The 13,564-nt window shown below is 41.4% G+C and overlaps 1 protein-coding gene across 7 annotated transcripts in view; it reads right to left on the bottom strand.

Annotated features, from left to right (window-relative positions):
* Nucleotides 1–5,854: 5,854 nt before the first annotated feature.
* Nucleotides 5,855–13,564, bottom strand: part of AFF3 (ALF transcription elongation factor 3) — a 499,557-nt gene continuing 491,847 nt past the window's right edge. For all 7 annotated transcript variants that reach the window (XM_081069257.1, XM_081069258.1, XM_081069259.1 and 4 more), the window contains 3 exons: nt 12,098–12,147; nt 11,722–11,945; nt 5,855–9,384 (listed from right to left, as the gene is read on the bottom strand). In XM_081069257.1, coding sequence (XP_080925383.1) covers nt 9,263–9,384; nt 11,722–11,945; nt 12,098–12,147 — 396 coding nt within the window. In that variant the 3' untranslated portion in view covers nt 5,855–9,262. The remainder of the gene's footprint in view (nt 9,385–11,721; nt 11,946–12,097; nt 12,148–13,564) is intronic.

Genomic DNA, 13,564 nt, shown 5'->3' with positions numbered 1-13,564 from the left:
TCACAGTGTAACAGTTCCCACTTGTGCACTGCTTTATAGTAAACAAAACTTTGACATGTAAATATCCAAACAAAACAAAACAAAACACTGAAAACTCTTTTAGCGAGAATATTCCAGACTCTATCATAGGTTGATTTCTTTTTCACTTTAAAGTGACACCTCACATTTCCTGCCAAGAGCATTTTTAGAAAAAGAGCCTTTTGTTTAAAATGCTATCTTCCATTTTAGTAGTTCGGGTGGATTGATACTTACATGGAGGAAAAGGTGGTTTGTCACTAGCTATTTTAAAAACAAACTACTGTAACACTAGGGTGAGAAAGGAGGTTTTACTCAGAAGTTCTAGGAAGAGATAGGATGTTTTTGACAATAAGTGATGTTGATTTCAAGGTTTATTAATATATTAAAAAGTAATTTCCTTGAGGCACTAATATTTACTTTTAAATATAAAAGTGCTTATTCTTATAAATCCTTAAGGCTCGTTCTGTTACAGTATGATGTTTCCCCAGCAGAAACTGTGCTGCATGCGTATCATGCAAAATCTCCAAACAGTAAAACAAATGGTCAATGATTCTATCATCTTTGTACATGGTAATTTAAATGCAGACAAAATATAAAACCCCCTAGACACGTTAGACAGACTCCATTCCTTCCTGATATCTTGTCAAAAGAATTCACTATTGAATTAGTCACGATTTGACTGGGGGGTTTTGTTTATTTGCAATACGATAAATACAGCAGTGGGAGCAACTTTTACTCTTACACGAGAGGGAGACAGAAAAGGGGGAACTGACATTTACACTGCCTTTATACAGATATGAGCCACCACCAAAGTGAAGCACTCAGGCTCCAGTCACGCAGACCACTTAGAAGCAGCCTGGGAGAAGAGGCCCTCTTCAGGGGTTGGAGATCTGGGGTACTTAGTGGGGATCTACTGGAATTTCCTTGGAAAAAGTGTTCACGAATTTTGAGAAGGAAAGCTGAAGGGAGGGATCCTTACTAAAGCCACTGGTCTTTATTAATTGCTTGGGTTAAGACTTTTCTCACATACTTTAAAGCACAGGGAAGAGCATACAATTTCATCAGTAGTCGTGGTCTGTAATGCCTAATGATCCTTAGCAGACCACTGCGATTACCTGGATTAAAACTATCTGGGGCGGTCGGTTGGCTCAGGTGGTTAGAGTGCAGTGCTCAGGTCACCATTCTCACGTGGGCCAGGGAGCTGCACCCTTTACAACTACATTGAAAACAACGACTTGACTTGGAGCTGATGGGTCCTGGAAAAACAGTGTTCCACAGTATTCCCCAATTAAAAAAAACAAAACAGTGACTATCGGTACAGATTCTGGACTTTCTCCATAACCATCTCCAAATGCTCTAACAAGGAGCCCAAAATGAATATACATGACAAAAACAGACTTAAGCTATTTTAATATTGAATAGCTAGACAGAAATGAAAATGGCATTGGACCTTATAAACACAGCACTTTAATAAATGCTACAATATGTACCTTTTTACAGCATAAGTTACTTTGCAGAATTGGCCTTTTTAAAAATCTTCTTCAAGTCTGGAAACAATTCTAAGACCAGTTCCTGTAAGAGGAGAAGATGAAGGCCCTGCCATTTGGTTTTGTGGCCGCTAAAACGATCCCTGGAAAAGTCTTGCGGGACATTAGCAGATTCCCGAGTTGCTGACAGCTTCCTCAAGACCAAGATGCAGAATTTGAAATGATGTTTGATGTGACACACGAGGCCTTTGATGTGGGAATACTGAATTAGAGTTGCCAGCTCCATGAATAAACGTCCAAGATGACACAGCATAAGAAAGTGGTAGAGTTTTAAATTCTTGCTCCAATAACATGGGTGTCTTTAACCTTGGTTCCACAGAAGTGTAGTACAGCTATGCTGCCTCATGCTAATAAATCTTGTGTTACCATTCCACAATGTTTTACCTAAATACATGGAATTCACACTGGATAAGGTGTTGTGCTCCTGTGGAAAGGGCGTTAGAATTGATTTGGGCTTAAAACATTAAAAGGCTGGATCTTTCAGGACCTTCAGCCACTGCTCTTTTGTACTAAGAAAGGTTAGCAAGGGCGTTTCCAGTGAGTATGAAACACAGGTTTCCTTCTGAATGAGTTCATAATTATTTTGGTGAAACACAAAGCACTGGTTTAGGGATACAAGGAAGCCCTGTGTCTAAATAATATAAATTACTAGATGAAAGCTGAAAACTTCACTCCACCGTTTAGGACCTTGAGCTCAGTGGTACGAAACATTCAGATCACTGGTCAGATGTTTGGGGCTCAATGTTCAGTCTCTGGTTGGGCATCACAAAAATCACTAAGTTGACTTTTCTCCTCGTACACTGACCAAGGTTGAGGCAACCACCTAACTCACTCGAGAAAAAAGATCCATTCATTTTCCCAAGAGAGGTTTCCTTTTTCCTGAAGCTCATGACATATCCAAGTCCCTTATGACAGATCTCCTTCCTCAGGGACAAACCTCCCAGAGCAGGTGTCCTCCAGACTCTGGCCCCAAACAAAAGAGAAAATTACCATCAGAGGCACAAGACCCACGTAAAGAGAACGCAGCTTCCCAACATTCAAAGAAACACCACAAGAGCAGGAAGTGAGACTGTGCTGTATGAGAATGTTGGAAGCACAGTGTTTAACAGGCCAGTTATTTCCTCACAGCAGATACCACATAGTGGAGGCTGTGATGCAATGGTCCTTCCTCCCCTTTCCATTTGGATACCCCGATTTCTGAAGGCCGGGATTGTATGAGAAAAGAGGATGGTGGGATGTACCACCAAGACTGGGGTACTTGGCATCCCTGTTGCTCCTGGCAACAGACCACCCCACCCCCTCACTGGTCCATTATAACTCTGCCTACAAGCAGGACAGACTCCAGAGTGCTAACAATGAAGGCTGAGCAGCTCCATCACCCTCTTGCCCCACAGGTTCTCCTCTTGGTTCTCTTGAACCCACTCAGGCCTGGGACAAGGTACTATCTCCCACATCTCACATCTCTACACAATGGCGCCCTTCCATTGTCTCTGTTCTGACAGTGATGTCTAACTCCTGCGGAGCGTGACAACTGGGATCTCAAGACACTTGCCCAGATCTGAGGTAGTGAGATGTTTTGATTACTTCACAGAGAGGACACTGTAGTGTAGCGACGAGCTTTAGTCAAGGGTTGGGTACAGCAGGCAAAGCAGGAGAGTGTTCGGGCACCCGTTATTTTCCTGACTTCTTATCTCCAACATCAGTAAGTTCTAACATTGAATCTTGGTTTCCTTAGAGCCCCCACTACCTCCAACCACTGTTTTTCTAAACAAGTGAAGATACTAAATCTGACTTACAGAACTAAGTAGGAAAAGACCCCAAAAGAGCATGAAAAAATACCAAACAAAAAACAACCCAGCTCACAGAGAAGGACGTTCTGGCTTGAGTGGGCAGTCCTGAGAACTGCAGGGGATTAAGAATCAGTTTGCAAATTACGCAAAGGAGTGTTAATATTGCTATTTCTCCACACAAGGGGGGCCCGGAGATGGCTGGTGATGCCGTGAAAGTGTCCACCACTATAGAATGGCGTGTTCTAGGCTTAGAATTTTTGACATCTCAATGACAGGGCCGTATTTTTTTTTTTTTTTAGGCTTTGTGATTGATCACTCATGCTGTAGGATGAAGGTAACAGAGGAGACTCAAAGGGTGTTCTTTAAAAAGTCATGTACCTTTGGCTACTGTGGGTAGAATGCTGTTCAGTCAAGTAATGCACCTTCCTCAGTATTAAGTATTTTCTCTTTGCTCATCTGGACTTCTAGAAATAAAAAGGGGGAAATCAGTTTTATGAAAACTAAAAAAGTGTTGAATAACAATATGGAAACTTGAATATGGTAATTAATTTTCTAACTAGACAGTACTGTTTGAAAACCTTAAACATGAGTTTTATTTTATTTTACGTCATACTTGGATAGGAAGATGCTCTGATGAGCTTTCCCTAGGTTAGAAATGAGGGGCAAACAAGTCCTTGTTTCAGCTTGTCAGACCTCACCAACGCTTCTTGCTGCTTAAACACATATGCCGACCTCTGTGTGGACTTGCGACTAGTACCTTCACTTCACCCCTCAGAACAATGTGATTAAAATTGGCCGCAAGAAGAGGATTTTCAGAGAAATGCACTGGGATTTACTTCCCTGATTCCCATTATTGTAAGAGCTGTGAATCGAAATCCCCTTGCAGCCGACCCCAAATTTACCCCTTGCTGCCCCAGCGTGCCAATTAAACAATGAAAACCAAAACAACCACGGTCAGATATCATTAGTTTGAGAACAGAGTTTTATAATTTTCCTCATGCCAAGCAAACAAATTCACCCCGCTGATGACAAATACAGAATCATTCAGTTTGGACAAAGAGAACACAAATCTCAAGTCTAAACATTTCTTGTGCTGTTTGTCAGGAAGTTGTATTATTGAAAGACTGTGCTCTTCTGGGAACGTGAAAACGAGGAAATAAACTCTGGCTCCAAATTGTTGGAAATGCAGTTCATGTTGTTTTTTTCCTTTCATTAAAAAAAAAAAAAAGTCTTTCAAGACTCCAGTTGATCCAGGTTTCATCAAAAATGTGTTACTTCTTAAAAATATGATTCTGATAAGAACAGACTTCAGCTGGGTAGTAGGCAAAACTGTGTAAGAGAAAGACAGTTCTTGAAAGACTGCTGGGCATCTCTTTGCCCAAATCATCTGGGTAAGAGTAGCAAGTCGGTGGTCCCTGGAGTAAGCATAGCCAAGTCCCTGGTCCCGGCCATCTTTGGGGGTGAGGCGGTCTCCATGGTGATACAGATCTATGGTTCTGCTTCATGACAAGGCATATCTGAATCTAAGGAGACGGGCTAGGTAAAGTGAAGTAATCGGGTTGTTTTCGTTGCTCATTCAACCTCTTTGTTTAGTTTAGTTTGGGGAAGAGGAGAATGAAAAGGTAAAGAGAGAAGATTGAAAAATGAAGTTAACCCAAAACCCTCCCACGAAGGGGCTATATCATAGCAAGCTACGGGTCTAGTGCTTGCATCTGTTAGTTCAAAATTCTCTTCTTTTCATCCACCAAGTATTGCAAATATTCCACCACGTAGGTTTGAGTTGGAAAAACCCGGCACACACAAGTCATGGAATTAACCTGTGTCATTAAGGAATGTTGAGTGGAAGTGTGTCCCAGGGCCACTGGTTGGACAGGCATCAATGCAGTCGTCAATATGAACCCCTCAAGCCTCCTACTCAGCGTTTGCTGGGACATTGGGTGTATTCTCATGTACACGTGCGCATGTGTGCATATGGGCTGGAAATGGGAAATACAAGCAATAAAAAGTATAATTGTAACGAACAAAAACATTCTGTTTTTTTTCTTCTCGTGAAAAATAGCAGACTTAGTAATGATAATCTGTGGGAGCTACATTAAAAAAATTCATGAAAATAACAAGGTCACTCTAAAGAGATTAGGAACTGGGGACCAGAATACTTACTCAAACATATTTTGATTCTGAAGGTTCCTTGTAAAAATATTCACAGAGAATGTTGGATGTTTTTTACGTACAACTCGATTTCTCTCATTTACAACATAGATCATTTAATGTAACATTTGCAACCTTAGGAAGGCAGACATATGTAATCCAAGTCAGTTTATAAATTCCAATTTCACATGGATTAAGAACTGCAGATAAATTAAGTCACAATAATATCCTGTACATGCATTAAGGCTGGTGACTGCTAAAGTCTCTTGGGTAGCTACAAACAGGAAATCACACACAGATTACTGGGTCTGAAGAGTGTCTATATCATTAAAAAAATCTAGTTTTTTTTTTGGTGGTACAGATTTCAACAGTAACTCTGGAAAACTGTGAAAAATGTTATTTAAAAATATATATGTATATACTACTGCACAGTTTCAAAGATGTGATTCATAAATAATGTTGGCTGCACTGATTAATTTTATAACAATTACTGCACTTCCAATGTGATGCGAACACGCAGTGACTTATACTCAATATTAGGCACTAGTAATAGCCTTCAGGCGTCCTACAGTTTTATGGTAGCTGTATTGTACATATATATTTTTAAATGTATGCATTTATACAAACTGTGTATATCATGTATGGGATGTCAGAAATGTACACATCACTGTTATATAATACACACGTCATTGTTGTACATACGAGGATAAGTTTGAGTGCAGAAAGTCTCATTGCATTGTGTTCAATGTGTTCAATCTAGTACACAATTTGTCAGCTCTTCAGGTTGTTTTTCCAGTACGTTCCTCTTTAGGTAGTGGGTCCAAGTTTCCATTTGCAATTTGAAAGTTTCCAGACATATCTGTTTTAACCAAACCTCTCTTTCCAGGCACAACTCTGCACATAAGTCTGATCTATGTAGAATAGTAACAAATCCCAAATTTTGATCAGGAATGTATTTGGGTTACTTTCTTTGAAAGGTAACTCTAACACTGTGATAAAACATGGCATCCATTCAGGTCATGGAAGGATAAGGTCAGTTGAACTTGTGTTGAACTTTTGAGGAAATAATGTTTTCAAATAGAAAAAAATGACAATAGACATTATATATTGAAATGGGAGGATCTCTAGAAGGATATACACAAAACTGTGAGCAGTAGTTGTCTCTTGGGGTTGGGACTTATTACCTTCTACTTTCTACAGTTCTGTATTGTCTGAATTTTTACAATGAGCATGTATTGCTTTTATAATTAAAAAACACGAGATATTTCTACTTTGAACAAAGACAAATAAAAGGAACAGTTGTGAATGACTTTCACAAGCAATGATCAGAAGATGGTTCCTTACCAAAATCATCTACGTCCAAGCAAACAGAAATCACTGCCCAGCATTCTCTACCGAAGAAACACAAGACAGTGAGAGGAACTACATGCTCTGACTATCCCCGAAATGACCAGTGGTGTTTGGTTGGGAAACACCCGTCACCAAAGGGCTGATAAAATGCCACTGGCACAGTCACCTAGAGGCTACATGTGTGTCAGCCGGAGGCCATCATGTGGATACCACACAAGGCCTGCAGCTTTAAAGATGGAAGAGGCCAGCAAAACGCCCTGGGGATGCAGGACAGACCCTGAGGGACCCTTTATGTGACAGTTTGAACATTTCATCAGAATTCAGCAAAAGCAAGAAGAACTAAGCCTCAGTCCTCCAAGAAAACAATTTACCATTTCTTAAGTTCGTCACAAATTTCCAACATCAAATGGGATCATAAACTCTGCGAACAACAACTAGTAGGACGGATGTGAGAAGCACCTCAGTTGGATAAATGCAAACTAGAAATTCTCTTAATAGTTCAAGATGCTTGCAGGCCAAAGCCGTACGCAAATTTCATAAACCCTTGACCTGCTCGTTTTAAATGAATTTCAGATCACCAAAGTGGTTCAATCATTTGTACAGTTTGAATCAGTGCTTAGCTAGGGAATTACAGCAATCTTATTTCCCACCTATGATCAGCTGACAAAAATGTTAGTGTTGCAAGCAGACCAGATGTAGGCTTCCACTGAAGGAAGGTTCGTTAATGAGACCACCAGTGAAAGCATACATCCATATCTGTTATAAATGCTTTGTGCCACCATCACCTTGAAAAATGGATTGCTCCACCTATTTTTCTCAGACTATCCTGGTGCAATGTTATCAAGTGAGAGGCCTCAAGGACATTATTTTGTTTTTAAAGTGTGACAAGGGATATCCTTTTTTTTTTTTTTCAGGAGTTTTTCTTTTTAACCAATATTTTTATATCCAAGTATATTTCACAAGAAGACTAAATCTAGGGCGTGGTAAGAGACTATCAAAGAAACAAGTTTCAGACAAAAACTAAACAAGATGTTAAAACACAAACATAAACTTAATCAAAGAAAAAAAAAAGAAAAGAGAAAGAAAAAAGGAAAGAATCAAGGGCAAGACAGAGCAGACGCACGGGATGGAAGTGCCATGTTCTGGTCGTTGCTACCAAACAGCACTGCGACCACCACAGGAATATCTCCTGCTGGGCAGTAAGCAGCTTGCTCATCAAAGCCTGAAACATAACCCCCCAGTTCAAAATGCATTAAAGGGGCACATTCTGCATGAGGAGTGAGAGGGTTAGATAGTACCATGACAGCAAGTAGTTCTCAGCCAGATAAGCAACAGATACAGACTCCTAGTGAAGGGGCCTTCTAGGTAATGTCCTAATTTGGCCAAGAAAATTTGTAAGAAAGCTATTATGGAAAGAAAAGACTTGAAAAAATATCAGTGGACAAACGTCACATGGCTGGACAGCCGCCATATCACAGTGGCAGGAAAAAGAAACAAACACGTGCTGGGCGGGCTTGTTGCTACCTGTGCAAAAGATTTCAATTCCTAACTCGGCTCCAAGATGCAGCTGTTGCTGCCTTCTATTGGTTCACGTTCAAAGACACTGAGTCCTTACCAAACCTCAGTGCCATTTTCATACTATTTGGGAGCAGGGAAGGCCTGTGGGAGTTGAGCCATTTGCTTATAACGTGTCTAATTGATAATAAAGTTGGGTGAAGGGGTCAGGTGTTTGATGAAAGGCAGGGTATTTGGTAACATGCAACCTAGTAAACATTCAGCACAAAAATAACTGACTTATTTTCATTATTCAATTATCCATTAATATACACAATTAAAAAATAATTGGGGAATAGTATATTAATACTGAAAGTAATCAATAATGTAAGGACTAGGTTCATCCTAACTGGCAGTTAAGCTTTTGGTGTGCTGTATTGCACCTGGTTAACTAACCCATCAGATTTTGGTTGAATGGTCTAAGAAGTCATGGTTGAGCTTTAAAATAGAGTGTATATGTGTGTGTGTGTGTGTGTGTGTGTGTGTGTGTGTGTGACAGAGAGAGAGAGAGAGAGAGAGAGAGAGAGAGAGAGAAAGAGAGACTGATTTTGTGTGTGCATGTGTGTAAGTGTATTTTCTCTAATCAGAAAGCTCTGATTACTTTGTCTAGCCTAGGATTATGGAAACCAGACAAAGAAAATGTGTTCTGAAGAACTGTGTGTCTTACACACATACACAGGCAGCTTCTTCTGCACCCACACATACAAACACACATGCCCTGGGAAAAGCCCATTGTTCAATGCTGAGAAACAGTCACCGCAGTTTGAGAAATGCTGGGGATTTCAGTAGCACACTGCCCTGAAACATGGAGCCACCTGTGGAGAAGAGAGCACGATCTAGCTCAAGGGCGAGGCCCTATGATAGGTGGGTGCTGTTCCGCAGCCAGTGCAGGCCCTGCTGGGAGTACTGGACCAGATGCTCCATGCTGCTGTGCAGGGTGACAGGCCCCATGAGCAGGTCCAGGTCGTTGAAGAATTCTAGGGGACAGAGAGTCGTTAGCGTGCCACACATGCCAAGTGTGCTACCCTGAGACACCTGGGTAACTAGAAACTATTCCATTCGTGGTCTCTCTATGAATCACGCATTCTAGGTTCCATCATGTGACCTTAGCATGCAGTTGTACAGAATGAAACCCAAAGGTGGAGAACTTGTTCTACAGCCACTCTATCGGCCATTTTGAATTCAAATGAATAATAGTTACTTAGCCAAACAGCAAAGAACACTGATGTCCTCAGACTGTGTTCTCCTCGTGCAGTAACGCATGCCTCCCTGCACGTGGGCTCTGTCATCCCGTATCCTGGACTCGGCTGTGGTGTGTGCTGAGCCCCTGGAGCAAGTCTAGGCTCCTGGGGGCAAATCAGAGATGGCTCTGACACATCTCTGCTGAGATCACCTCCTAGTCCTCAGATATTCTCTGGATTTGCCCTGTCATTAAACACTTATTTTGTGCCAAGGCATTATGCTGGGCACAGAGGCGGGGGTTGAGGCAAAGAGTGTGCCAAGATGAACCATCGCTCTCAGGAGTCACAGCTTAGTGGCTAACAGAGACAAATAAATTCATATGGCTGCAATGCTGTCATAACTGGATCATGGAACTATACTTCCGAAAGGAAGTGATGGGAGAAGTTTCTCAAAGGTGGTGATATATATGCTGGGAAGACAAAGGAGGGGTTAGAGAAGACCCCCGTCCAGGTGGCTGGGGTGATGGCCATGGCAGGGACCCGGGAACAGGACAGGGAGGAGGAGTGGGTGGAGAAAATGCTGACTTCATGTTGGACTTGTGGCAGAGCCCTCTGGTAGGAGACGTCTAGTGGGCAGCCGGCAGTACCAACTAGAGCCTGGCCTGCTCAGCGTTTCCCAAACGGGCCACGTAAAATTTCATACATTTGTCCCTGCTGTTTTGTCTGCCTATGACACTCATCCCACTGCATCTCAGCTACTCAACTACTACTTGCTTTTCAAAACCCTGTTCCATGCCGGCTTCCCATTGGATTTTCAGGGTCACCACCACTGGGCTGAATGTCACATACTATCTGGCTTTATTATCAATTTCATGTAGTCAGCATATCTGCCTATCTGTGCCATAAATTCCTCATCTCATCGTGGGCATCCTGGTCTTGTCCTCAGAGGCTTATGATATCGTGGGAACAAAATCTGCATTTAAAGGTTTGAAGTGACCTCAGATTTGTACTCTTACCCATTGCTAAAGGGAGAGTAGTAAGTTGGTGTAATCCTTTGGGAAAAAGGTTAACAGTATATACCAAGATATTTAACAATATATATTTTAAAAGAATCTATACCTCTTGACCCCAAAATTCTACTTCCACAACTCACTCTTATGAAAATAATAAAAAATATGGACAATGATTTATATAAAAATATTTATAACATAATTTGTAACAGTGGAAAAAGATGGGAAGTAACCTAAATGTCCAATAACAGGGGAAAGGTTTGAGAAATCATGTTTGTTTATGAATGCATAACCACTATTATGACAATATTGTAAAACCATTATAAAGGATATTTCTGAACTAGTTAGTGCCATGGAAAACCATCTAATAGAATGTTTAATAAAAAAGACAGGGTATAACACTGTATGTATATTATGATCTTATTTTGGCAAAAATCATGCATATTCAGAGGAAATTAGAAGAAACTTAAGTTAGAATGTTAACAGTAATTATTTCTTGGTGATAAGATTACTGTTGATGTAAAAATGTTCTCTCTATAGCTTTTTGTACTTTATAAATTTAGCCACGCAAATTGTAAATTTAGCCATGCAAATTGTAAACATGTATTCCTTTCAGAATTAGTAAAAACAAACATTTAAAAAGAAATATAGCTTACTGCTACACATAAAACAACCTCTTTTCAGTGGTAAGCAGCTATCACTTAAATAGCTAGTAATATTCATACTCATTAATCAATCAATCAATGTTTCAGATCTCCAACTGCATTCTAGGTACTGTGCAGGTCTTGGGAATGCAAAGCTGAATAAAATATAATCCTTACCTTCAAGATGTAGTCATGTGTGTATCTATCTATATCTGTATCTGTATGTATTTATATCATCTGTGTTTATACCATTTTTACCTCTACCTCTGTCTCTAATTTTCTACAGTGAAGACAAAGGTAGGTAAAGGCATAGGAGGCCCTGAGTGAGGGGAAGATGTTGGGACAAGTTTCACCCAGTAGGTTACAGCTTCTACAATTTCTTCTTGGGTGAATGATGACTTGTTTGATGATGCCTAAGGCTCACGCTGTCTCCCTGAGCTGTGGCCGAACCACGCACACACTCCCAGCAGCATACACACCTCTGTTTTCCTTGGCCAGGTTGTCCGCCATCTCCCAGTAGTCATAGCTGTGGAGGATGCTGTTGGTGATGCTGACGTGATTCGCTGCCATCTGGTGGATGCGCTGCGGGATGCTGACGATGGTGGAAGGGGAGAGGGTGCTGGTGCTCGAGAGGCTCCCCTGAGATCCCACGGAGCTGGTGGGGGAGGGGCTGGGAGACATGGGGGATGGGGTGCCAGTGCTCCTGGAAAAGCAGAGCGTAGAAAAACAAGGGTGGAGAGGTTGGCACCAGGTGAGGTGGGGCAGCCCCTCGGGGCACTGTCAGCAAAGCACCACGCTGTCCAGCATTGGGCCCTGACTCAGTTATTACCTTTACTTAAAAACAAATGAACTTACTTTCCACTGGCCCCCCATGGAGATGGGGCTTGGGCAGCTTTAGACGAATTCTGCGGGAAAAGAAAAACATGGACAGTGAGTCATCTGCTGAAGTTTAAAGAGCTAGCAATAACGTGCTCAGGTGACGGCTGAGAGACGTCATGGCAGACACGGCAGATAAAAGGCAGATTCCTGGAGACTGGATCTAGGCAGTCACACACGGTTTTTAGGCTGGAACCTGGGCAAGGGCAGCTGCATGGCCTATGGGGTTCCACAGCTCACCCCAGAGCCTGGGGGTTCCATGCACCAAATGAAATCATAATCCGGAGGGGCTGCTGAATCCTGAACCAGTCTAATTCTTTCATCTTAAACTTACATTTAACTGACATAACATTTAAAGCCTGAAAATATACGAGACGTCAAATTCCATTATTTTAACTTATGAGGCTTAAAAGTATTTCTCCTAAAGGAAGTTGCTCTTGAATATTTCTAAAGAACAGATTAAAATATATTTCCTTGAAAGTAGGGTCATCAAAAATCCTGCTTCACCTGAATATTCTGATTTGGGGTGTTAGATTGAACGAGCCAGTTGTTGGCATCAGGCCATTTACAAGAAGTTCTGCCTTAGCAAGAAAAGTTCCTAAGTGTACAAACAGATTTCCTCTCTGAGAGCCCAAGAATGCTTTCTTGGATCCAAGTCTATGGGACTGTTAAGGAAAGAAAACGGTCTTTATGATGCTGATGTGAATTTTTCCTTCCAGAGACATAAAGAGTCTCAGGCTGGTTCCCCAGAGACGAAGCATTTCTTTTGGTTAAAAAGAACTTTATGAAGCGGCGATTGATTTTTAGTTTTCAGTGGGGGTATTATCAAAATGGTAAGAAATGGCTGTCCGTGTGGCAATTTTGTAATTGCCTTCAGGCCTCTTCCACTACCACTAAAAAACCCGGGTGGGAACAAAGGCCTCTGTTTAGAGACAGCTCCATACCAAAAAAACACATTCATTATGGACAGATAATCATTGTTACCTGAGGGTTTCATAATCTCTGAACTTTAAGAAGCATTTAAATAGCTTTTGATTACGGACAACTACCAATAACTCCTGGATGATGAACTCTGATTTCTAAGTTGTGATCTCTCCCCATTCTGTACGTATTCACGGACTGCACACACATAGTGAGAACTTCTTGTAGTGTTTAAAAGTTCTGTTGTAAACTCTGTGGCCTACGTAGCTCAGATTCCTTCTTTAGTCAAGCATGTGTCTTGACTTTGATAACTCTTCTTGGTTATCAGCTCTCAGACCCGAAAATTTTGAAAACGACGTATCTCGACCTTAGGTACCCAAAGTGAAAGGAAAGGCTTTGTGTCAGTTTTTGTTATTATGACACATGATGGTCAATGGGCCAAGACAGTCATCTCCTTGGCTGAGTACCTGTTTACTGTTCACTCATGACAAGGAGGGAGGCGACATGCTGGACACAGCCCATGAG

The sequence above is a fragment of the Rhinolophus hipposideros genome (genome assembly GCF_964194185.1).
Source record: "Rhinolophus hipposideros genome assembly, chromosome: 12".
In the NCBI taxonomy this organism is placed as follows: Eukaryota; Metazoa; Chordata; class Mammalia; order Chiroptera; family Rhinolophidae; genus Rhinolophus; species Rhinolophus hipposideros.
This window is presented reverse-complemented; position numbering and strand designations above follow the sequence as displayed.